Raw genomic sequence first — 24,636 nt, 5'->3', positions numbered from 1 at the left:
AAAGCCAAAATAAAAGTCAGAGAGACAGCGTGCTGACCCCAACCCCACTGTTGTCACTTTAAAAGGAATGAGAATCTTTTCTTACATGTGCCTGTTTAATGCAGACCATCAGACCGGTGATCAATAATTTAACACTCCTCTAATCACAAAGACCTTGAAATGATGCCGTGCAATATCAGCATGTGAATCGCACTCGTCTGAAATTCCTCTCTTTAGTGGCGGTGCTAATCTGTTTAAAATATATACGGCAGTATAAACACCGGCATAGACCAGTTGGGCCAAATGGCCTGTTTCTCTGCTGTAGGTTCTATTTAATTCACCACCACCTTCTCAAGGGCAATTAGGGATGGGCAATAAATGCCAGCGACGCCCACATCCCATGAACGAATATTAAAAAACATACTGGGTCAAGACCTAAACCTAGTGGATTCTTCACAGTTGACTCCGTGGCTATGTTAGTGCTGAAACATTCTAAGATGTGAGGGCTCACTGACAGCTGCTTCCTGTCAAAAGCTGATCTTATTATGTAAGAACGAAAGCGGTAACCGGGGTAATCTTTCTACAGGAAATAATGGCTTTGGACCATCACAGACTGGCAATTTAGCTGCGCGATATTATCTTGGAAACACTTAACATGTCAAATTTCCCTGTTTGATATAAACGTATTAAAGATAATTTATTGTAAACAGGTTAATTAACACCTCTGGTAAAATAGCAGTCAAAGGAATTTTATATCTCGAGTCATTTACTTTAGTGAGATAACAGGGGTAATTTTAATCCCCATAAACGGTGGGGGGGGGGGGAGGTTGGTTCGGGTGGTAAGTTAAAATGTTAAAAATTTCAAATCTGGACCCAAGCTGCCTCGAACCCGCCCACTTCCAGTTTTAAAGGAGGCGGGACTAGGGCGGGTGACCAGTCCGCTCTCAGGAGGTGGATCGGTCGTTGAAACCTTTTAACAAAGCTGCGTGCCTCCATTTTAACAAGGTTTCTATTTTTAACTCATGTCGGCCAGGTTTCCCAGGCCTCGGGAAACCCGGCAGGTAAAAGGAGGCGAGAAGGGCTGGATCCATAAGGTAACTGCCTTCGCAGCACTACGTGTGGGCCAGAGGAGCAGGAGTATTTCCTCCAGGCCCAACCAGCTATCCCTGTAAACCCCTTCCACCCCCACCGCCCGTGATCTGTCCGACCGCCCCACTGACACAATCTCCCCTGAACGCCCCCCCGCGATCACCGACCCCCCAAATCTACCCTCGCCCCCCAACTGCGATCACCGACCTGCCCACAATGTCTCCACTCCCCCCAACTTTCCTCCTCCCACGACTTCTACCTCTCACTACCACTAAACCTACCTGCAGCCTTTCCCGCCAGACAATTAAAAAAAAAATTCATTCATGGGATGTGGGCGTCACTGGCAACGCCAGCATTTATTGCCCATCCCTAATTTCCCTTGAGAAGGTGGTGGTGAACCGCCTTCTTGGACCGCTGCAGTCCGTGTCGTGAAGGTCTTATAGTTTCTTGTAGTGGTTTGATACAACTGAGTGGCTTGCTAGGCCATTTCAGAGGGCAGTTAAGAGTCAACCACATTGCTGCGGGTCTGGAGTCACATATAGGCCAGACCGGGTAAGGACGGCAGATTTCCTTCCCTAAAGGACATTAGTGAACCAGATGGGTTTTTACAACAATCCGGTAGTTTCATGGTCACCATTATTGTTTATCTGCTAATCTCCCCCATTGCAGGGATTTAGGGGTGAAATTGGTCTTCGACAGTAAGACGAAATGGGCTCACTGCAAATCAAAATCAATAGAAAATCCGGTGCAGTGTAATGCGGGCTGCTAATTTGCTGTCAGCCCATTTTGCTTCACTGGTGAAGAGCCATTTCACCCCCTAGGTTTTGGAGCTGAAATTCTGATTCTGCACGTGTCAGTATGCAATTTTCCACCCATTAAAGCGAATGGGCAGAAAGTCATGTGTGCTTGAGTGCTGAATCAGTATTTCTATCACAGTGTTTGGATACATTAGAATATCCAGGCTCTTATCCATACAAATTTTTGTTAGAGTAGAAAATATTACAACAGAGCATCATTAGGGTAGCAAGAGGAGTTGTGGAGCACTTTTTAAAATCAAAATCATAATAGCCTTGAACTGACGCTGTGGGATATTAACATTGAAACACAGAGTCTGAAATTCCTCTCTCTGCTATTTTTGTGGAGGCATTAACCCAGTTATTTTAAACAGGTTGATGGCTCTACTAAAATAGCGGAGGAAGGAATTTCATAGAAATGGATTAAACATTTGTAAGATATTATCCCACGGAGTATCCTGGGCCAGTGTTTCTAGTTCTGATTTGGAGTAGTTGTTATTGTAAATAATGTGTTCAGTGTGTGTGACTTCCAGATTCAGATTGGCGTTTCAGAAAAGATGATTTAAAGGATTCCGGCTATCTTACATACCAAAGCTTTGATGTCACGTGGTGACGTTACAGGTTTGGTCCGTGTGCTGGACTGCACTCTACTATTCTAAAACACAAAAATAAAGTTGTTAAGTTGAAATGCGTATCTTGACACATTATCCTAGAATCTCAATGTGCTGTGGACCGTTTCGTTAGATAACCAGACAGTAGTGGATGGGGTTGGTGGCGTGTGTTTCAACAGCATCACACAGTGCTGCGGACTAAAAGGACACAAGTTCATTCTCACACTCTACTGAGTTTCCAATCTCAGGGGTGCTGCAGGGGGAGGCACCATGTGGAGATCAGGCATCTCCCATAAAAGGAATTAAAATTGGACAGAGACTCTGGATCAGCAGTAATAGCAGCTGGCTTCGAGCAAGTGGCTCATCCTCTCTTCTCAGCCATGAAAACATAAGAAAGGACAGAATAATAAAATGGCTGTTTGACGCATTTAGACCATTTCTCCCAGAAACCAGGTATAGTCTAGTGTATCATGGACTCTACCCCACCTGTTTAAACCTCCTGAAGGAAAGTTCTGTACAAATACTCACTGCCCCCCAAAAGTACTCGCAAAACTCCAGAATATCTATCCATTCCCACATCTCCACTATACAGCCTTGGCTGGCTGCTCTTCAGAGATAACAACTTCCCTTCCCAGGCCATATCACCACGGGAGCCATCATGTCCTATGGAGTATTTGACCAACTAATTTTCGTTAACAAATTGGATTCAGAAACTCAATGCAAAATTTGCAGATTATAACATATTGGGGGATTTATTCTGAGATACAGCTTGGGAAACACAGAATTAGTTGGACAAAATACGTAACATGCCTTCAAAGGTGTTCCACTTGTCCCCTACTGAAGTATTGATGAACAACGTCTGCCAATCAATTTGCTTAAATTGATTCTCATTTCTTTGAAGTTAGCCCTTTTAAGTTATATACCTGGCTCCTGGTCTTTGGTATTTCTGAACCCCACTTCATGTTGAAATGAACAATTCTGTGGTCACTATCCTCTAAGGGCTCCATGACTTCCATTTTCTGTATGTTGTCTGAGTCATTCATGAATAGCAGCTCAAGATAAGCACTACCTCTTGTGGTTTCCTGGACGTGTTGGGTCATGAAGCAGTTATGCATTACATTAATCAACTCTGCCTATAAACTGCTTGGGTTTTCTTCATTTATGTTTGCTTGATTAATGTTGTCCATTAATATAAATTTCCTGTTCTCACATATGCTTCCAACCTTTTCATAAAGCAAACGGTCTTCCTTCTTGTATTGAACTGGTGGTGTGCAACAACAACAACAACTTGCATTTATATAGCACCTTTAATGTAGTAAAACGTCACAAGGCGCTTCACAGGAGTGATTTCAAACAAACTTTGACACCGAGCCACATAAGGAGATATTAGGGCAGTGGCCTTTAAGAAGCGTCTTAAAGGAGGAAGGAGAGGTAGAGAGGCAGTGGGATTTAGGGAGGGAATTCCAGTGCTTAGGTCCTTGGCAGCTGAAGGCATGGCCAACAATGGTGGAGCGATTAAAATTGGGGATGCGCAAGAGGCAAGAATTGGAGGAGCGCAGATATCTCGAAGGGTTGTAGAGCTGGAGGAGGTTACACAGATAGGGAGGGGCAAGGCCATGGAGGGATTTGAAAACAAGGATGCGAATTTTAAAATTATAGGTCAGCGAGAACAGGGGTGATGGGTGAACAGGACTTGGTGCAAGTTAGGATACGGACAGCAGAGTTTTGGATGAGCTTAAGTTTATGGAAAGTGGAAGATGGGAGCCCGACCTGGAATGCATTGGAATAGTCAAGTCTAGAGGTAACAAAGGTATGGATGAGGGTTTCAGCAGCAGATGAGCTGAGCCAAGGGTGGAGTTGGGTGATGTTATGGAGGTGGAAATAGGCGGTCTTAGTAATGACACGGATATGTGGTCGGAAGCTCATCTCTGGGTCAAACACGACACCAAAGTTGCGAACAGTCTGATTCAGCCTCATACAGTTGCCAGGCAGAGAGATGGAGTCGGTGGCCAGGGAACGGAGTTTGTGGTGGGGACCAAAGACAATGGCTTCGGTCTTCCCAATATTTAGTTGGAGGAAATTACTGCCCATCCAGTACTGGATGTCGGACAAGCAGTCTGACAATTTAGAGACAGTGGAGGGGTCGAGAGATGTGGTGCAGCACACCCTTGGTTACTATGGATTTTTTTGTATTGGAGATGTCTAACCAGAGTAGTTCATTGTGTAGCTTCCTACCTCCTGCTGGATTGATTTTATTTACTTTCCAAGTGTTCCTGACAATTGGGCTACACCATATCTTTTTCTGGCCACTCTCTATTTTCTAAATATGCTGAAGCCCGGGATGTTACACTTATTGCAATCCTCCGAAGTGAACCTGTATAAAATTATGAGGGGCCTAGATAGAGTGGATAGGAAGGAGCTAACCGGTGGGGGGGGGGGGGGCATAGATTTAAAGTAATTGGTAGAAGAATAAGAGGGGAGTTGAGGAGAAATTCTTTCACCCAGAGGGTGGTGGGGGTCTGGAACTCACTGCTTGAAAGGGTGGTAGAGGCAGAAATCCTCATCGCATTTAAAAAGTACTTGGATATGCACTTGAAGTGCCGTAACCTACAAGGCTACGGACCAAGAGCTGGAAAGTGGGGTTAGGCTGGTAGCTCTTTCTCAGCCGGCACAGACACGATGGGCCGAATGGCCTCCTTCTGTGCCGTAAACTTCGATGATTCTATGAACCATACTTCTGATGTTCCTACTACATTGTAATTCCCTGCTGTCACAACAGCCTCCAGTCTTTGACATCTTATTTATAATGCTTCTAGCATTCATGTATGTACTGGTTTGCTTCCTTTCATGGATCCCTGTGTCTGCCTTATCCTTATCCTGATCTCTGGTTCATATATGTCTCTCTCAGACAGGTCAAGGTAGTTGTGCCTCTGCTTGTAGATGCAGGTCTGTGGGTAACGGTAGATGTGAGCAGTCTGACTCAGGTGCAGTCCCACTCGTCTGGCATTCCCTTCTTTTCTCCTCTTTCTCTCCTCAAACAACAGACAAACAACACAGTTCACATTGAAGTGCCCATATTGTAAATTATAATTGCTCCAACTAAAAATATCTCAGCTATATCTTTTGGCACAAAACCTACACAAATAACTGGGCAACCAAATGGCACTGAAAATAATCAATGACAAAAATCTTCACTTCGATATGCAATTTCATATTACTGTACAACAATCCAAAATCAACTGAGCCCCTTTAAATGCTGATTTCCAGTCTGTGCATTATATCTTCCCTGCAATGTCCGCTACATCAGGGCGACAGTAGCGCGCAGTCCTTTCCCAATGAGAATCATGGCAAATTGTGCAATGGTGATTGGAAAATACAACCGTATATGTTTGTATATTAATTCTGAAGGATTTTTCCAAAAGGGCGGAGCTCTGTAATATTCGTATCCTTGAGAACCCTTCTGAAAATTATGAAGCTGCAATAAAAACTCAAAAAAAGGTTATACTTTTAAAGTAGTTATGAGAATTCCTTGCCTCCCAATCAGAGGGACTGTTTATCCAGTTCCACAGAGGCTGAGTTGTTAGTACTTAGCTAAATGCTTCTTCTAACTTGCACTGCTGCTCAGCATTTTCCAGGGAGATACTCAGAGATGGTCTCAGCAGGGACAACATTCAAAGCTGTATATCTATTTTTCAAAATTAAGCTGGATTAATTATCGTTAAAATGAGGATCTCCTCAAGTTAAATCAACTTTCTTTAAAAGGTGATTTCAGCTCAACGCAACGCGGGGGCGCCATGGGTTGGAGCATCAACACGCTGCTCCTTCTTGACGGGTTCCGCTTTCCAATCCAGTTCTCTACCCACTGGGGATACTTTTAGGAGTTCATACTGCTGGCAGCGACCCCTTGGCTGCTGGCAACGCGATTGAAAATCTGGGCCACTGCTGGTGGGCAAGGTTCCTGCACCGTGCGCACCCAAATTATTAACTGCGCCGTTAGTGGGCGAAGGATCATAAAGCAACCCCTAATGAGTTCCCTATCTCAGTTGTGCTGCCACGATGTGATGACAACCCTACAGAAAGGGAGAGAGGATCACCCTTAGTGGCTGCTTTCCGAGTGTGATTGGCACCCGCATGAGATAGGCTGGCTACCCAAATGTAACTGCATGTAGGAAGACCGAAAAGGAATAAGGATTAAAAAAAAATACATTTTAAAAACACAAGCAAAAGGGGAGTCTCAGCCTCAGTTTTAAAATGAATCTGTAACCCAGAGGGTGGAAAAATAAATTTCCCATCGGAGTTGGCAAGATCAGAATGTCTGGATAGGTATTAACATGACAGCCCAAGGCCGCCTGAAATTCACAACTCAATTGGGAGACTTGCCACAGAAAAAGGCATTTTTGTTATCGATTTTAAAAATATAAGCCCAGAAATTACTGCTGCTAACTGAACAAATGAATGTTTAATGTGTTCACATGACATTCCTCTATATGCTATTTTAATGCTGCCGTTAACTCATTTACTATAAATAGGTGAGCTGCTGACAGAGGCATGTCATGTGAAGCCATTAAGCGCTCCCTGCTAATTATCTCAAACAGCACTTTGCCAATTTCAATTTTCTTTCTAAATTATGATGCTATTATTTTCAAGTGAAGGGTAAAGCCTTTTCCAGGTATTTTTTTTAAGCAGACTGAAAAGCAGCTTCTGTTTTTTATAGTAACCTTCATGTAGAAAAGTATCACAGAGTGCTTTAATAGGGGAAGAAGAGAAAGTGAGTGGAGATATTGTGAGGGTCAGACCGAAAGGTTGGTTAAAAAAAAGTGTTTTACGAGGCTTTTAGAGGAAGGAAGACTGGCAAGTCGGTGAAGTGGTTGTGGGAGAGAGTTCTTAAAAGTAGGGGTGTAGTGGCCGAAAGATCCGCTTGGGATCTTCACACTTCACAGGAGTGTTATAAAAAAAAAATTGACACTGAGCCACACAAGGAGATGTTGGGGCAGGTGACCAAAAGCTTGGTCGAAGAGGTAGGTTTAAGGAGCGTCTGAAAGGAGGGAAGAGAAGTGGAGAGGCGGAGAGATTTAGGGAGGGAATTCCAGAGCTTAGGACCTAGGCAGCTAAAGGCACGACCGCCAATGGTGGAGCATATAAAATCGGGGATGTTCAAAAGGCCAGAATAGGCGGAGTACAGAGGTCTAGGGGGATTATAGGGTTGGAGGAGATTACAGAGACAAGGAGGAGTGAGGCCATGGAAGGATTTGAAAACAAGGGTGAGAATTTTAAAATTGAGGCTTTGCTTAACTGGGAGCCAATGTAGGTCAGGGAGTACAGGGGAGATGGGTGAGCGGGACTTGGTGCGAGTAAGGACACGGGTGGCAGAAGACAACAAAACCCTTACATCATATAAGAACTGGATAGGTGCAGAAGGTTTACATGTCCCGGAGACTAAATGCAAGTGTCATAAATGCATGGAGAAAATGAAAACAGAACTTTGAAGATGGTTTGAGGAGTATTTCACGCCTCAGAAAAATATTGCCTACAAAAGACATGTGCTTAATACCAGGGTTCAAGCTCCAGGAGAAAGAATTGGTCAATATGTAATAGAGTTGTAAACAATTTGACAAGTCTTGTGAGTAAGAATCCATCGTAGGCAACTTCATTAAAGAGAAAATTGTTGTTATGCTCATAGGGGGAAAAATTCAGTTGTTTGCGCCTCCTGTTAGCGCCTTAATGGGGCGCAAAGCAACTAGTGCCCGGGCGCGGCGATGTTTGCGCCGCTCGCGAAATTAACTAGACATTTTGCAGCGAAGCTAAACACTACCGCCACGAACTCCTGCGCCGGCAGATTGTGAGGTCAGTCGAGTGCGCAACGCCCCGTTAGCACCCTGGACCGGATATTGAGTGGCGCCCCCTGCCTTACCGCCTGCCGCTAGCAGCGACAGGTTGAGGGGAGCGTTATGCTGTCAGAAAGGGACTAGGGGAGCGCTATTTAAAGGCGACCGCTTCCTGCCTTTTTTTGTCGGTGACATGTTTGCACCACGCATTCTGAGAGAGAGAGACTTCTGGAGAGATTCAACACTGTGTGAAGGAGTTTTGAGTACTGAGCAGCACTTTGCAGGTTTATTTTGATTTGCCCTTCCTTGCTTCGCCAGCACTCTGAGGTAGCGCCTCGCTCCTCGGCCTTTGCGCCTTAAGACAGGTGTGAAGCGCCTGATTTAGCGTTCCAAACACCTGCCGGGGCGATAAAAGCCAAGTTTGCTGTTGGAGGCGATAATTAGCGCCAGGCGCTAAACTTTTTGCACGGCCGATAATGGCGCCCCAAATGGGGCGATACTGAATTTTTCCCCCATAGAGTCTAAATTTTAAGAGAAAATAGTTCAGCTCCCCGATTTTCTGAGGCTTACGACACGGAGCCTTGCTGGCGGTGGTCATGTTACAAAATTGGGCTGTGGACCTTGTGTGTCTGACTTGGGACACACCTGATTGACCCTGGCCGATTACAGGCAGAATAAACAGGCATCTCTGCAAGCATGTGCAACCCACCCAGATATGATGATGGATATAAGACTGAATAGAGCCATCCAGTGGTCAGATGAGGTGGAGATTTTACAGAAACAGCACCATGTGCTCTGAGGCATGAGTTGATGTTTCGGAATAAAGCTTAAGACATGCTTCAGACAGTCTCCTGTGTGTTAAAATGGAATGCAAACCACGACAATAGGTGAGCAGATGTGTGAGAGAGGCTGGAAGCCGCAGGGTAGAAACAGCAGTTTAGTAGGCTGAAATAATAATAATTGGAGAAAAATCATGCAGAAATGCGCACGCAATATACCTGTCAACAGAAACAAAAAAATAGATTTGCCTACCCCAGTTTTATTCCAGTGCAATGATGCATTATTTCTCAATTGTATAATGGAGTTTGTTTTTTCGATCTAAAAATGGAAAAAAAAATTAGTGAATGCACTTCTCTCTGCTTTTAAACAAGGTATTCTCTAGAAACCATAACTTGTGCAACCTTGCTTCTGAAGCACAACTTGTAATTACAAAAGAGAAAGCATCTAATAAGTAGATGTATGAATCTGCAGTTTATAAAAGTTGCTGTATGGAAGTAGTTCGACACCAATGGAGTTCAGATGAACTTGAATGAGATGAGAGAGATAATACCTGTGGAGGTCAGTCTCCATTAGAAAGGAAAGATTTTTTAAAATTTGTTTATGGGATGTGGGCGTCGCTGGCAATGCAAGCATTTATTGCCCATCCCTAGTTGCCCTCGAGAAGGTAGTGGTGAGCCGCCTTCTTGAACCGCTGCAGTCCGTGTGGTGATGGTACTCCCACAGTGCTGTTAGGGAGGGAGTTCCAGGATTTTGACCCAGCGACAATGAAGGATCGGCGATATACTTCTAACTCAGGATGGTGTGTGACTCGGAGGGGAACTTGGAGGTGGTGGTGTTCCCATGCACCTGCTGCCCTTGACCTTCTAGGTGGAAGAGGTCGCGGGTTTGGGAGGTGCTGCCGAAGAAGCCTTGGCGAGTTGCTGCAGTGCATCTTGTAGATGGTACACACTGCAGCCGCGGTACGCCGGTGGTGGAGGGAGTGAATGTTTAAGGTGGTGGATGGGGTGCCAATCAAGTGGGCTGCTTTGTCCTGGATAGTGTCAAGCTTCTTGAGTGTTGTTGGAGCTGCACTCATCCAGGCAAGTGGAGAGTATTCCATCACACTCCTTACTTGTGCCTTGTAGATGGTGGAAAGGCTTTGGGGTGTCAGGAGGTGAGTCACTCGCTGCAGAATACCTAGCCTCTGACCTGCTCTTGTTGCCACAGTATTTATGTGGCTGGTCCAGTTAAGTTTCTGGTTAATGGTGACCCCCAGGATGTTGATAGAGGGGGATTCGACGATGATAATGTCATTGAATGTCAAGGGGATGTGGTTAGACTCTCGCTTGTTGGAGATAGTCATTGCCTGGCACTTCTGTGGCGCGAATGGTACCTGCCACTTATCAGCCCAAGCCTGAACGTTGTCCAGGTCTTGTTGCATGTGGGCATGGACTGCTTCATTATCTGTGGAGTTGTGAATGACACTGAACACTTTGCAGTCATCAGCGAACATCCCCATTTCTGACCTTATGTTGGAGGGAAGGTCATTGATGAAGCAGCTGAAGATGGTTGGGCCTAGGCCACTGCCCTGAGGAACTCCTGAAGTGATGTCCTGGGGCTGTGATGATTGACCTTCAACCACCACAACCATCTTCCTTTGTGCTAGGTATGACTCCAGCCAGTGGAGTGTTTTTCCCCTGATTCCCATTGACTTCAGTTTTACTAGGGCGCTTTGATGCCACACTCGGTCAAATGCTGCCTTGATGTCAAGGGCAGTCACTCTCACCTCACCTCTGGAATTCAGCTCCTTTGTCCATGTGTGGACCAAGGCTGTAATGAGGTCAGGAGCCGAGTGGTCTTGCCTTTATATATCACGCCTTATAATGTCCCTCAGGACATCCCGAAGCGCTTCACATCCCATAAATTACACTGTTGAAATGCAGTCACTCTTACATGGGTAAATGAGACAAGCCAATTTGTAACTAAGTTCCAATAACAGCAAATGAGATCAATGACCAATTTTTGATGGTGTTGGTTGAAGGAGCAATGTTGGCTAGGACATTTACTGCAGCAACTTGCCAAGGCTTCTTCGACAGCACCTCCCAACCCCACGACCTCTACAAAGGACAAGGGCAGCAGACACATGGAAACACCATCACCTACACGCTCCCCTCCAAGTCACACACAATCCTGACTTGAAAATATATCGTCCTTTCTTTCACCATGGCTGGGTCAAAATCCTGGAACTCGCTGCCTAACAACACTACGGGGGCACCTTCACCACAGGGACTTCAGCGGTTCAAGAAGGCGGCTCACCGCCACCTTCTCGAGGGAAATTAGGGATGGGCAATAAATGCTGGCCTCACCAGCAACGCCCACATCCCAGGAATGAATTTAAAAAAAAGGGAGACCTCCTCGCTCCTCTTCAAATAGCGCCATGGATCTTTTACTTCCACTGGAATCACCAGAACAGAGAGGTGGAGCCTTGGTTCAGCATCTCACCTGAAGGCCAGCACCTGCGACAATGCAGCACTGCATTGGAATGTTAGCCAAGACTTTATGCTCAGGTCCCGGAGGGTGTCTTGAACCCACAACCTTTTGACCCAGAGGTATGAATGCTACCAACCAAGCCAAGCTGGCACAGACTGCCTATTGCATACAGTACTTATCCTCCTGTTAATGCAGAAAAGCCAGGAAATACTGTATCAATGCAACTAACAAGGTGACGAGCACTTTTCATTGTGCCTGTAGTCTTCAGTTTTCTGCCCACTTAATTTTATCCACCTCGGAAAGATAAAAGGCTTGTACCCAGGGTCATCAGACCTCAATTAACCAGCTGAGCTACCTGACCTATTGTGAAGCAGTATGGGCAAACTGTGGCTATTTACGTGGTGACACGCTTGAAGAATTTAGAAAGACGCCTGGCTTTCCTAGTTTTTTCCCTTTTTTTAATGGATATGAGATTGGCAAAACTGAACTTCTATGAGTAGCCTAAGCTCAAATACCATTCAAATATCATTCTCCTAGTTCAGAATGCAGTCCTTTACTATTGTATATTAAGTAATAGACTGCACAAAGGCAGTGAAATGATTGAGTTCATATAAATTAAAATTTTTGCTAACAACCTTGTCTTCTTTTAGACTTGTATGTACTATCTGATAGTGTGGCAATAGAAATCATTTCAAAACCTATGTTCTTTCCCCCCCACCCCCAGCTTTCCCTGCCTCTGCACCTGCTTAAAATCTTGTTATAACTCTTACTTTTCCAGTTCTGATGAAAGGTCATCGACCTGAAACGTTAACTCTGTTTCTCTCTCCACAGATGCTGCCTGACCTGCTGAGTATTTCCAGCACTTTCAGTTTTTATTATAGTAGGTTATTTAGGCCTAGAAATTCAGTAAGGCGCTGCAAGCTTTGCGCCCAGTTACCGCCTAAAGAGGGCTTCTGCGCCAGTATAGGAGGTTGCGCTGATATTGAGCTCGGCGGTAATGGCGGCGGTAGCCGGTAGCGCTGCGCCGGCACCGATGACGTCATCGGTGTGCGCAGTGCCCCATTTCCGCCCCGATGCCGGCCCGACGCCCATATTCAGTTGCCGCCACCTCCTCTGTGGCGGCCGCTACTAACATCCGGAGACCAGGGCCTTACTGCAGCTTTAGTGGGGCGCATAAAGGTGGAGGTGCGGCCGGCCGCTTTTTCGGCGGCCGCCTGCCCGCACCTCCTTCCCCGGCCTCCTCCACCACCCCCCCCCCGCGGCATTGCCGGCTGCTTTCCGCGAGTCCGGCACTTCTCCGTGGTGCCGGGCTCATTTGCCAGCACAATCCAGCGGCGATCTCCCCGTTGCAGGCACCTCCACCTTAAGAGAAGGAGGAGGCCTGCAGTACCGCAGCCTGCCGCACCGCATCGGGTGGCGCAGTGGCACTTAGAGCGCTGAAATTCAGTTTCAGCGCCCCAAGCGGGGGCGGGCACACCCTGGAATAGTGGCCGGTTCCGACTTGGGGTGCAAAAAGTGAATATCGGACGGTCGCACATGGCTCCGCGCCCAGCTCTAACTCTTGGCCGTTAGCCAGCTGGCGGGGCCATAGTGAATTTCTAGGTCTTAGTGTTTACACTGACCCTGAACTGAAGGTTATTTAGTACTAATTTATCTATAGCTAACTCAAATTAATGATGTTTACTTTTTCTCCTCCATTGTTTCTCATTCCCTCTCTCCTGAAGTCCATGACTTATGCGGAGGCACCAGCAGCTCTGCTTTATCTCACCAAAGTAGCTGTTCTTAATGTGTAAAACCATATATTTGGAATTATTCTCCAACCTATAACATAAGTTCGGGTACTCACTGAACATTTAAATGCAACATGAAATAGTTGCTTGAATTTCTAGTGTGCTCTCACAATGGGCGAGGCATCCTGTTGGGAGCAGAAGATCAGAAATTACCCCTACTAAGTATCAGTTAGCTCTTTCACCATGAGATAGCATCAAGCCAAGCTTGATCTTTGTCCCCATCCAATGTCTACATGTGCATTGCAATTGTAAAATAGGAGAAGGATATGGTCATATTCTACTTGCATCTTGCTATCCATCTTTCTTCGACAGCACCTCCCAAACCCGCGACCTCGAACACCTAGAAGGACAAGGGCAGCAGGCGCATGGGACCACCATCACCTGCAAGTTCCCCTCCAAGTCACACACCATCCTGACTTTTAAATATATTGCTGTTCCTTCATTGTCGCTAGGTCAAAATCCTGGAACTCCCTCCCTAACAGCACTGTGGAAGTACCCTCACCACACAGACTGCAGCGGTTCAAAAAGGCGGCTCACCACCACCTTCTCAAGGGCAATTAGGGATGGGCAATAAATGCCGGCCTTGCCAGTGATACCCACACCCTAGGAACAAAAATTTTAAAAAGGTGCTCACCCAGGCCTTGAACAGGCTTAGTGTCTTGCTCCACACCTAACTGGTATTGTTACGCACAGGAAGCTAATAGTTGTAATGAAAACAGGGTGGCTTTTTTGCTGTCCTAATGTGAAAGGGCCTGATTTTGTTACTGCCATCCATATTGGTGCACAGTAGTCACTCAGTCCTTACTTATCTCACTACCTGTATATGTCTCTCTAGAAAAATGCAGGGCACCTACAGCAAAACAGACCTGTTTCATCAATGTTAAAAATGTCCCGAGGCTCATACTCTGATTGAAAGGGGAATGTCCTCTCCTACCAGCCATCCATGACACCTGGGACCACAGGGTCTGCTTCACCAGAGATCTCGTGCAGTTTGATGTCATGATAGTTCTTCCACCTCCTGATCCCCCTATTGGTGGCCTTGTGTCCTTCCACTTCAAGTTGCTGTGAAAGGGCAATTGTGCTTGTTAGAAGTAGGCGAACTGACAGACTTTGGGCACATACTTTGTGAAACCAATACAATAGCACCTCATCCACATCCATATGGGCAGACTGTCATGCACACATTCAAGTGTCATCTCCCTACAAGTGGTTGTCCCCAAAAATGTTGTTGAGCATTGTCAATAGAGGGGAGGTGCCGATGCCAAATTATTCTCTGGCCCCATGCTTTTTTCTCTTTCTCTGGCAAAGCCTGCATAATTTGCATTTTCTTTTTCATAGGAAGGGTCTCACGAATTGCCATCTATGTTCCACACATAAGTTGTAGCTCAAGATCAAAGGATCACGTGCATCCAGTAGCGAGGGCACGTGGGGAAAATTAATTCAGTTCAGAAATCATAGCTCATCTTGGCTCACATCGGTTCATCTTCAGTAAGCAATATTTTGCCTTGACCAATTTCAATGATTTTAGATAGTCTAAATTGACAGGAAGAGCTATTGTCCATCTAAATACTAATGCTATTTGGGTGGCAATATGCATTGAGACTGGGGCAGTTTGTTCAGGAGGTAGAGGGCAGGTATGTTGGATTGGGTTGCTATCTATTATAGGGTTGGCATGAGTGTTCATCTTTATCTGCCCATTTTCATTGTGGTCAGTCTCCGTTTTATGGGTGGGAGGGCATTGAGACGTTCATGGAGGGACCTTTTCATAGTGGTGTTGAGAAAGAGAGCTCAGATTGCCTGCTATTGCCCATGTTCTAGATGGAGGCCAAAACCACTCATTAGCAGTGGCGAATGTCAGCTTCTCTTTAGTTAGTTGCCCTTTATTGACTAATGGCATGCTTTTAATGTTAAAAATAACGCTGGACCTCAGACAGGGAAGCAGTGTGCGGAGTGAAGTGCAATGGCGGTAAAAGTAAACATATAGCTGTGTGAAAGAGGCTGTTCACAGCCAAACAATCTGACAGATTTGTAATCTCTCTGGAGGACAGTTGATTCAAGAGGCTGAATAAGATAGCTCATGTTGAATGCAGCAAGTGTTGAGTTCGCATCAGGGCTAGTGGTACATTCGAACTCTGGTGGGTGATTAATTGCCTGGTTATAGATTACTGTGCAGTTCCGTAATTATCCAGCATATGTTTAACTCACCGACCCAAGCTTAGCTGAATAAGCTATTGTAGAATTGCTCAATTGTTGTTTAGTGAACAGTCGAAGAAAAACAGAACTGGGTTGCAGTGCCCCTTTATTTATTATTGTCTGTGTAAGGGGTGACCTAGACTGGACTATGCAATATAAAATATCTGATATATATTATACATTTTGTGTCCATCCAAAATGATCTTGCCTTTGTAGCAATGCAAACTGTGTAATGTACTTTGGGTGGGAAGCAACCCAAGTCAAATGTAGTGAAGTGTGTGGCCGATTTCTTCAGCTTAACACATACTGGGGATCGAACCTGGATCCATGCCTTATCGATATGGTTCTAACTACGCATTGATTAAACTCTCTGAGCTGTCAAAGGAGCCTGGATCACCACCTCAATGAAAAAAATGTACCAACTGATGCTGGCAGCTGCTGCACCTTCTAAATCTCAGTCTGAGTTCCCCAGCGTGCACTTCCAATGTAAAAGCAGGAAACTCGGATTCGCAGTGCCACTGGCCCTCATTATACTCTATAGGCCGTATATTCCGATGCCTACGGGTGTGTACGAGCTGTGTACACACCCGTAGGGACATCGTAAATGCCGGTTTCAGGCATGTAAAGCGCATGCGCTGAAAACCAGTATTTCCAATCTGTCACGAATGCTCTTGACAGATCGGACGCCTGCCCTGGAGAAGTGGGTGTTTAGTTCCGCTTTCTGGAGAACCTCCGCCCTCAGAGAACCCTTAGAAATCTTACACCTGGTAAAAGCAGGCGTAAGGCTTGCTTTTACCAGCATAAGAGTTGAAAAAAAGTTAAAAAAAATATTTTCACTCATTTATAATTTTAAAATACTTTTAAAAAAGCGAAGTTTACTTTTAGCCCCGTAAAAAACTTTAATTATTTATTCCAAAAAATTAAATTTTTGTTTAAAATATTTAATTTATTGCCATTTCAACTAATTTTAAAAACGTGATTTAAAAAATGTTTTACTGTGTTTTTGGGGTGATCTCCATTCATATATTTGACAGGTCTATCTATCAAGTGTATGAAGGGAGATTCCCTTCTCTTATTGGCTCCCCATGGCCCACGTGATCCCAGGGACGCTTGCGAACCGCCTGCGCCCCTGGGATACGTGGTCCCTGCGCATTTTGAGTTTGGAGAGGCCCAGGATCGGAAATGTCCGGACCTCGGGAGTCCTCAGGAAAGTCCGTAGATTTTTTCCAGATCGGAGGTCTCCGCACGCTCAGGACTCAGCGGAAGGGACAAAAAGCGCAAGGGGAAGTTGTAATGGTGGAAATCGGGCGAAAATGGCTTTCCACCCGATTTTCCTGCCGGGACAACATTTGCTGCGCTGCTTATTCACCACAAATGCACAGAAAACGGTAAGGGAATTCCCCCCACAGTCCCCGTAGCAATCCTGACTCCATTGTAACAATGCTGCTGCAAACTTCACATAAGCAAAATGTACAGCTGCACCAGTACGTAAGCTATCCTAAAATACTGAAAAAAAAATAATGGAACAAAATATTTGACTTAAATAAGTTTAACCTTAACAACGATCAGCTAACGCACCGTTTCATTCAGTAGAACAGAAATCACATTTTGATAGTGAGCTGCCAAAGTTGATGTAGCACACTCTTCATCTGTAGCGCTGTTCTGCACTAACATCATCAATGTAATGAAGCCTACGGACCTGTGAAACACTAAAAATGAGGAAATAATCATTAGGCAATAGCAAATAAAATGAGATATGATTGGTTAAAAAGGTAACACATTTTAGTTTACCATTCATTTTCAATGATTACACTGTTTTCTGTTAAATGCAATGGGGAACCTGCAAATACAGGTAATCACAAAAAAAGGTTTAAGGGTATCTTTTCCGTTATTTGTTCATTTTAGTGAGAAAGTACATGTGGGTGTAAAGTAGTGCTTCTTTGTGATGGTCCCTCCTTTATACCTTGCTAAATATAACAATAGTAAGAGAAACAGGATGTTCATTCTCTTTGATCACGAGCTAGTCCCTGTTCCTTTTCTTAGAAAGGAGGAACTGGCGATTCTGGCAATTCCTACAATAACGGGAATCAGAGAAAATGCAGGAAATATGGCACCTGGGAATGCAACCCTGCTGTCACTTCCTTCTGAGCAGGATCTAATGGGGTGAGAAGGGGCATATTTGAGGAAGTCATCCAGTCTTACGTATGAATGAAGATGGGCCAGGGTGAATAATGAGAAGTTATATATATATCTATTGATCTTGAAATTTAAAAGTAGTTTATAGTGGAATTTGACAACTTCCAAAGTGTCTACTGTAGTGAGATATCATGCATAAGATATCATAAGTAGATAGAGTCCCAACTAAAGTAAGGGTGCCCTTGTGGCTTGAAGGATCTTCGATTGGAACAACTGATGGGTCTTGGAAACCGAAGAAGTTTATTATAGTGTAAATGTGTGGATATAACAAAGGCACTACTGAGGTCATTGCTGAGAACAGTTGTCTTTGAAATCCTTAAAGAGTTGCCTTTGGGACTATCTTTTGATGGAAACGGTTGACTGGTTTGTCGACTAAATACGAAATGACATACTTCTTAAATACAGGTAATGAAATAAAAATCAGATTCTGATTAGTCTGATAGAAGCACAAAATCTGAGAGTATTTTGTCACCTTGACTTGCTGAGGTTAAACTGCACTGCAAGGGAAGGGAGATACTGGAATGATTGAAAAGGAAAGAAAGATTTGTATTTATATAGAGCCTTATGACATCCCCCAAGAACATCTCAAGGCATTTCACATACAATGATTTTCCTTTGAAGTGTGGTCAGTTGTTATGTTGTAAGTGGAACATTTGGGCTCTCCTTTGTCACAACTAAGACACAGCTGGAGGATGACACAGTTTGCCAATTTTGCAGACGGTAATGAATCCTTTAGGAAACTGACGACCAACGATGTGGTAATGGTAATGCCAAAAGGCCCAATTTTATAATGGGTGGACCTCACCTATACCAGGTTAAACCATTTCACACTTTTGGCCCAAACTGGCAATAATGCCATACTATTTGTGAGGGCAGAGTAATTTAAGAGTAGGTTGGTGGGATAGTCACATAATCCTAATCTTGGCCAATCATATATGTAAAATGATAAAGGGAAAGACCGGGTAAGGACGGCAGGTTTCCTTCCCTAAAAGACATTAGTGAACCAGTTATGACAATCCAACAGCTTCATGGCCACTTTTTACTGATACCAGCTTTTAATTTCCAGATTAAAAAAAAACGAATTCGAATTCTCAAACTAAACTCACATTCACTGGATTTTTAGTCTGGTTCACTGGATTTTTAGTCCGGGCCTCTGGATTACTAGTCCAGTAACATAACCACTACACTACTACAAAAAATCTAGGCTGACTAGCCAGTGCAGTGCTGAGGGAGTGCTACACTGTCGGAGGTGCCGTCTTTCGGATGAGACGTTAAACCGAGGCCCCGTCCGCTCTCTCACATGGATGTAAAAGATCTCACGGCCACTATTTTGAAGAAGAGCAGGGGAGTTCTCCCCGGTGTCCTGGGGCCAATATTTATCCCTCAATCAACATTGCCATTCTCACATTGCTGTTTGTGGGAGCTTGCTGTGCGCAAATTGGCTGCTGTGTTTCTTACATTACAACAGTGACTGCACTTCAAAAAGTACTTCATTGGCTGTTAAGAGCTTTTGGAAGTCCGGTGGTTGTGAAAGGCGCTATATAAATGCAAGTCTTTCTTTCTTTCATATCCCCCTTTGAATAAGCCTCTGTTGACTCCTCCTAATCTTTGGCTCAGCATCCATTTTTCCTTATAGGTTTCTGTGAAGTGCCTTGGGCCGGCTCTCCTTATTAAAGATGCTGTATAAATACAAGTTGTTCTTTCTATAGTAGGTACCAAAAAAATAGACATGAAATTCAGTAATTGCCTTGTTAAATTCACTCCAAAAATGTGCAAACAGCTGTGTTATCACCACATCTGTATAGCAGCTTGTGGCTGAGCGGTGAGGTCAGGGCTGGTTCACTGTGCCCGAGAATCTCATTCACATTTATTTTTGAAGCTCTGGCAGCTCCGCTGGTTTCATTTTCCACCCTGCTGACTTGTGACTGGGTAAAAATGTCGTATTTTTTCTGCTAATTACATTCCCAGGGCTGCCAGGAGATGATGGGCCATGCCGTTTGTTTCAGCTGTGCCAAATGTCGAACAGGCTGCCACTGGCAGCTACTTCACTTCCGCAATAAAGTGCAGCGTGCCAACTTGTAACCTTGTTTGAGGTTCACTGAGAGTGAAATTACACAGTGAAAGGTGCCAGGGAAACTGACAGACTCTTTACTTGCCCAAAGTGTTTATCGTCGGGTGAAGCCAAAAAAATTAAGGTTTTTTCACTTGAGCCATCTGAGTTGAATCAGGAAGCACACCAACTTGGTTGCTGAAGATTTGTTCTATTTTTTGAGGAGTATTCGTGTAAGTTTTCCCTTGTATACCTTTATCCCCTGGCACCAGATACTGCGTGGGAATCATTCTCTTCATGTAATTTTTCATCCTTCCGCTCGTTCAAATAGCATAGATGCATTTAAGGGGAAGCTAGATAAGCACGTGAGGGAGAAAGGAATAGAAGGTTATGCTGATATCGTTAGATGAAGAGGTGTGGGAGGAGGCCTGTGTCCAGCATAAACACCGGCATGGACCAGTTGGGCCGAATGGCCTGTTTTTGTGCTGTACACTCGATGTAGGAGGCACTACAACCTGCTTTCAGCACTTTCCCACTCAACCCATGAACCTACGATAAAAGACTGGAAAAGACCAGCTTGTCCATTGAGCCTATTCTACACTGGCATGGAGTGACCTCTCCGCACACTATTCCCAACATGCCCCCCTGCCACATGCAGCCACTCAAACTCCTGGGAAAGGCAAGGAAGACAAAGAAAAACCCGTAGGCCAATTTAAGTAACAGAACCCTGTGGATAGATCATTAAACTATCTTACACTTTGTGGCATTTTTCTTAAAGGTGCAGGGAATCCCAATCTAGCCCACCTCTCTGATTTGTCAAGGCTCCCGGTGTGTGGAAGACACTCTGCCAATCACAAAATTGAATTGGCTAGCAGCTGTTAAAGAGAGGATGTTCTCTTTTAAAGGGAAGTCGCTTTTTCCCCTAATCAGAACAACATTGGAAGTGCTGCACCATAACTGGAAAGGGCGTTGTGCTCCTTTCAATGACTGAGCCCTTCGGCAGGAGCTGCAGTAATCAAGATGCCGCTTTTTAGAACCGAGGGCCATCCTTCTGTAACGGCAGAAGCACAAGTGTGAGGATTGTGCAAAAGGTCAGCTCCACTGAACCCAAAAAATAATCGCACAATGATGAATGCGCAAACTTGTAAATGTTAGTAGCAAAAAAATCTGATTTACAAATGCAGCTAAAACAGCAACAAACCAGCTTTAAGAAAGCCTGCCAAGCAGACCTTGCCTACTCTAGCACTGATGTGCCAAGTTTTTATGGGCATGAATAGTGCTGTGAGCGCACCGGGTGTGCAGTGAATTGTCCACACACAACTGAGATAAGATTAACTGGCTTATTCCCTGCCCCTTTCTTGAATAGGGGTGTAAAATTTGCCAAACTCCACTCCTTTAGCACAATTCCAATTTTGGAAAATTATTGTTAGTGTCTCTACTATCTGTTCCCCAACCTCTTGAAATATTCTGGGGTGCATACCATCTGGGCCTGTGACTCTTCCACTTTCAGTCCCATTAACATTTTTTTATGTAGTTTCTTTTTGAATATTTATTTCCAGCAGTAGCTCCTCCAAGTTCTCCTCAGGTATTCCGACAGCCCTATTTTCACCTTCTGTAAAAATGGAGGTAGAACATTTATTGAGCATCACTTCCCTCCCTTCACTCTCAATTACAAGATGACCTTCTTCTTCTCCAAGTGGTTCCATCAGTTCTTTGAATATCGTTTTACTTCTTACGCACTTCCAAAAGCCCTGTTTCCCTTTATGTTGAATTGCAGTCTTTTTTTCATACTCCTTCTTAGCCTTTCTAATTTCTCCTCGTGGTTCTCTTCTGTACTTCTTACATCTCTCATAGATTTCCTCTGTATTATCGTGGCTATATTTATCACATGCCTCTTTCCTAAATCTCACTTTTGCTCTAATTATCCACAGAAGCCCAGCTTTGATGCACCCTGTAATGAAATCTGTTTGTCTTGCCGGTATTCGTTTTGCACTCATGTATATTACCCTCCCCCACACGGTGTATAGTTTCACTTCCTCTTTCCTGACTAACCTGGAAGGTTCCGGGTCTTGGCTCTTGGCTCCGCCCCTGACTTCTCTTACTTAAAGATCTCAGGATCTGTATGACTCATTCCTGTGAGCCAGTCGGTGTGTTGAGATGTTAGCTCTGATCTTAGTGATTAAAAGCCAACTTGTTAAAGTCTATAACTTCTAGTTTTGTGGTTATTGAAGGCACATCACACCCACTTTACTCCTAATGGGAATATATTTAACATGTACCCTATCTATTCCATATTTAAAGATCTCTCATTGCTGGTCCATTCTTTGACCTGACATTCTTTTCCAAACAATTAACCTGAACAAGATTTATTTTCATCCCGCTGAAATTAGCTTATTTCCAGTCAACACCTTTATCTTTGATACCTCTTTTTCTTTTCGATGTGAATCAAATTAGGTTATGGTCACGATTTCTCAAGTGTTCTCCAACCTTCAGATCATTTACTTGTTCTGCTTTGTTACCCAGGACTAGATCTAGCACTGCATTAGTCTAAGAAACTGACCAGCAAGTAGTCAGTCCAAGGAATTGTAAATTGAAGGTAAGGTCTGGATTCATTGAAGTAGAGGATTCTGTAAAAAGGAACACTTACTTTGACGTACAAAAAGGACCAACTACTTGTCCCAGTAAATGATTGATAACGCGGATGTTGATATAATCTAAACTGGTCTCTGTAGGAGGTTCAGTGAGCCAAATTTAGGCAATTGGCACTGCCCCTAGATGGGAGAAGGTAGGCTCTATTTGAGAAATTAAGGTGATGGGGTAAAGGATATGCCTGGTCTCTTTTGTTTAATATAATAGCTTACCTATCCCAGTGTTCCTACACCATGCAGCGTACCTATTGAGGAAACAGTCCCGAATGTATTCTAAGAGCTCCTTTTCATTTTGACTACAAACATTTGTGTTATCTCAGAATAGTTAAAATCCCACTCTGTTACCATTGGAAACCCCTCAAAATTGCCCATAAATTCTACCCTTGATTTCTTTCCCACTACTCAGTGGTCTCTAATATGATCCCAGTACGGTCACATATCCTTTATTATTTTTAACTCAACTCAGACTGACTCCAACTAAGCACCAGCATTAAAAAAGAAACATTTCTTTCTATGACTGCAATTGCATCCTCAATTAACAGAACCACCTCCCCTTTTTCCTCACTATTTTTCCCGAAAATTTATCACCAGGGATATTTCATTTCCAGTTGTGGCTGAAGTTAATCTTCCTTCAAACCTAGAACATCAAATCCCCCCATTCTAATTAGTGTGTCTAGATCCCCAATTTTATTTCTAATGCTTTGTTCATTAAACACTGAGCCGTGTCCATTCATACTCCTTAGTATCCTTTTCTATTCCTTCTTTCACATTCTTCCTAAACCCTCTCCTATCTGCTCTAAGTTATTTACTACCATGCACCCCCCCACCCTTGAGTTTACTATTTCAGACTCTTTGCCTCTTCACTATACTTGTTCATATACCTCCTTCTGCATGCTAAGTCTCTCCATCCCAGTTCCCTCAGCTTACCCTTTTAAACACATGCCCACAGCTTGCAACAAGTTTGTTTCTCCATTACTATAGAGAATGAGCTTGCATTTATGTAGCACTTTTCACAACCTCAGGACATCCCAAAGTGCTTCACAGCCAATGAAATACATTTGACGTGTAGTCACTGTTGTAATGTAGGCATTAATGCCTTTAAAATAAAAGGGTTTATTCGTCCCTTAAAATAGCAGAAAGCAATTTGATATGATCTTGTTAAGTGTTCATGCAATAACATCACCAGCTGTAATTTCCAAGCTATAATGTTATTTCCACATCATTACAAGTAAGTTTTGTCTCCCACTGTATAACACCGTTTGCCAGCTGTCTTTTCACATTGGATTACACAGGATATACGGCACAGAAACAACCATTTGGCTCAACCAGTCCATGCCGCCGTTTATGCTCCACTCGAGCCTCCTCCCGTCTTATCAGCATAACCCTCTATTCCCTTCTCCCTCATATGTTTGTCCAGCCTCCCCTTAAATGCATCTATACTATTCGCTTCAACCACTCCCTGTGGTAGCGAGTTCCACATTCTCACCACTCTCTGGGTAAAGAAGTTTCTTCTGAATTCCCTACTTGATTTCTTGCTGACTATCTTATATTGATGGCCCCTAGTTATGCTCTTCCCCACAAGTGGAAACATTCTCTCTGCATCCACTCTATCAAAATTTTTCATAATTTTAAAGACCTCTATTAGGTCACCCCTCAGCCTTCTTTTTTCAAGAGAAAAGGGACCCAGCCTGTTCATCCTTTCCTGATATGTATACCCTCACATTTCTGGTATCATCCTTGTAAACCTTCTCTGCACTCTCTCCAGTGCCTGTATCCTTTTTATAATATGGCGACCAGAACTGTGCACAGTACTCTAAGTGTGGTTTAACCAAAGTTCGATGCAGGTTTAGCTTTTCAATTACAGGAAACTTTCTGGTATCCGGCACCGACGGGACCGAGTTGGTGCCGTACCATCAAAACTGCCGTATAAATCAGCGCTAATGTTAAAACATACGGAGCTTCTCAGCTCCGTATGAAACAACAAACCCTGTTGCTTAGCAACAGCTTCAAAACAGTCGGCCGCAGCTTAAAAGCATCTCTGTAGCTAAGCAACAGCTTCAGCTAGACGCTTGGGAGCCACGACTGGAAAAAAAAAGCAACGAGAAGTAAAAAAACTTATAGGAAACGGCTCCTGAATTTTGCCGGTAGATAGAGCTTTCCGGACATTTAACGTCCGGTTAAACGAAAGTTTCCTGTACTTTTCAATTCTATA

General features: G+C 44.1%; 1 protein-coding gene across 1 annotated transcript in view; it reads right to left on the bottom strand.

Moving 5' to 3' along the window:
* LOC147108066 (uncharacterized) overlaps positions 1–20,087 on the bottom strand; it is a 42,397-nt gene extending 22,310 nt beyond the window's left edge. Inside the window, exons 1-5 of the mRNA XM_086005986.1 lie at positions 20,030–20,087; positions 17,109–17,239; positions 9,331–9,396; positions 2,482–2,517; positions 1,137–1,139 (exon numbers count right to left, since the gene is read on the bottom strand). Of these exons, the coding sequence (XP_085862112.1) occupies positions 1,137–1,139; positions 2,482–2,517; positions 9,331–9,396; positions 17,109–17,239; positions 20,030–20,087 (294 nt within the window). The remainder of the gene's footprint in view (positions 1–1,136; positions 1,140–2,481; positions 2,518–9,330; positions 9,397–17,108; positions 17,240–20,029) is intronic.
* Between the last annotated feature and the right edge of the window lie 4,549 nt (positions 20,088–24,636).

This window comes from Somniosus microcephalus, chromosome 13, assembly GCF_052327205.1.
Source record: "Somniosus microcephalus isolate GS21.2 chromosome 13, FLI_Smic_1.0, whole genome shotgun sequence".
In the NCBI taxonomy this organism is placed as follows: Eukaryota; Metazoa; Chordata; class Chondrichthyes; order Squaliformes; family Somniosidae; genus Somniosus; species Somniosus microcephalus.
This window is presented reverse-complemented; position numbering and strand designations above follow the sequence as displayed.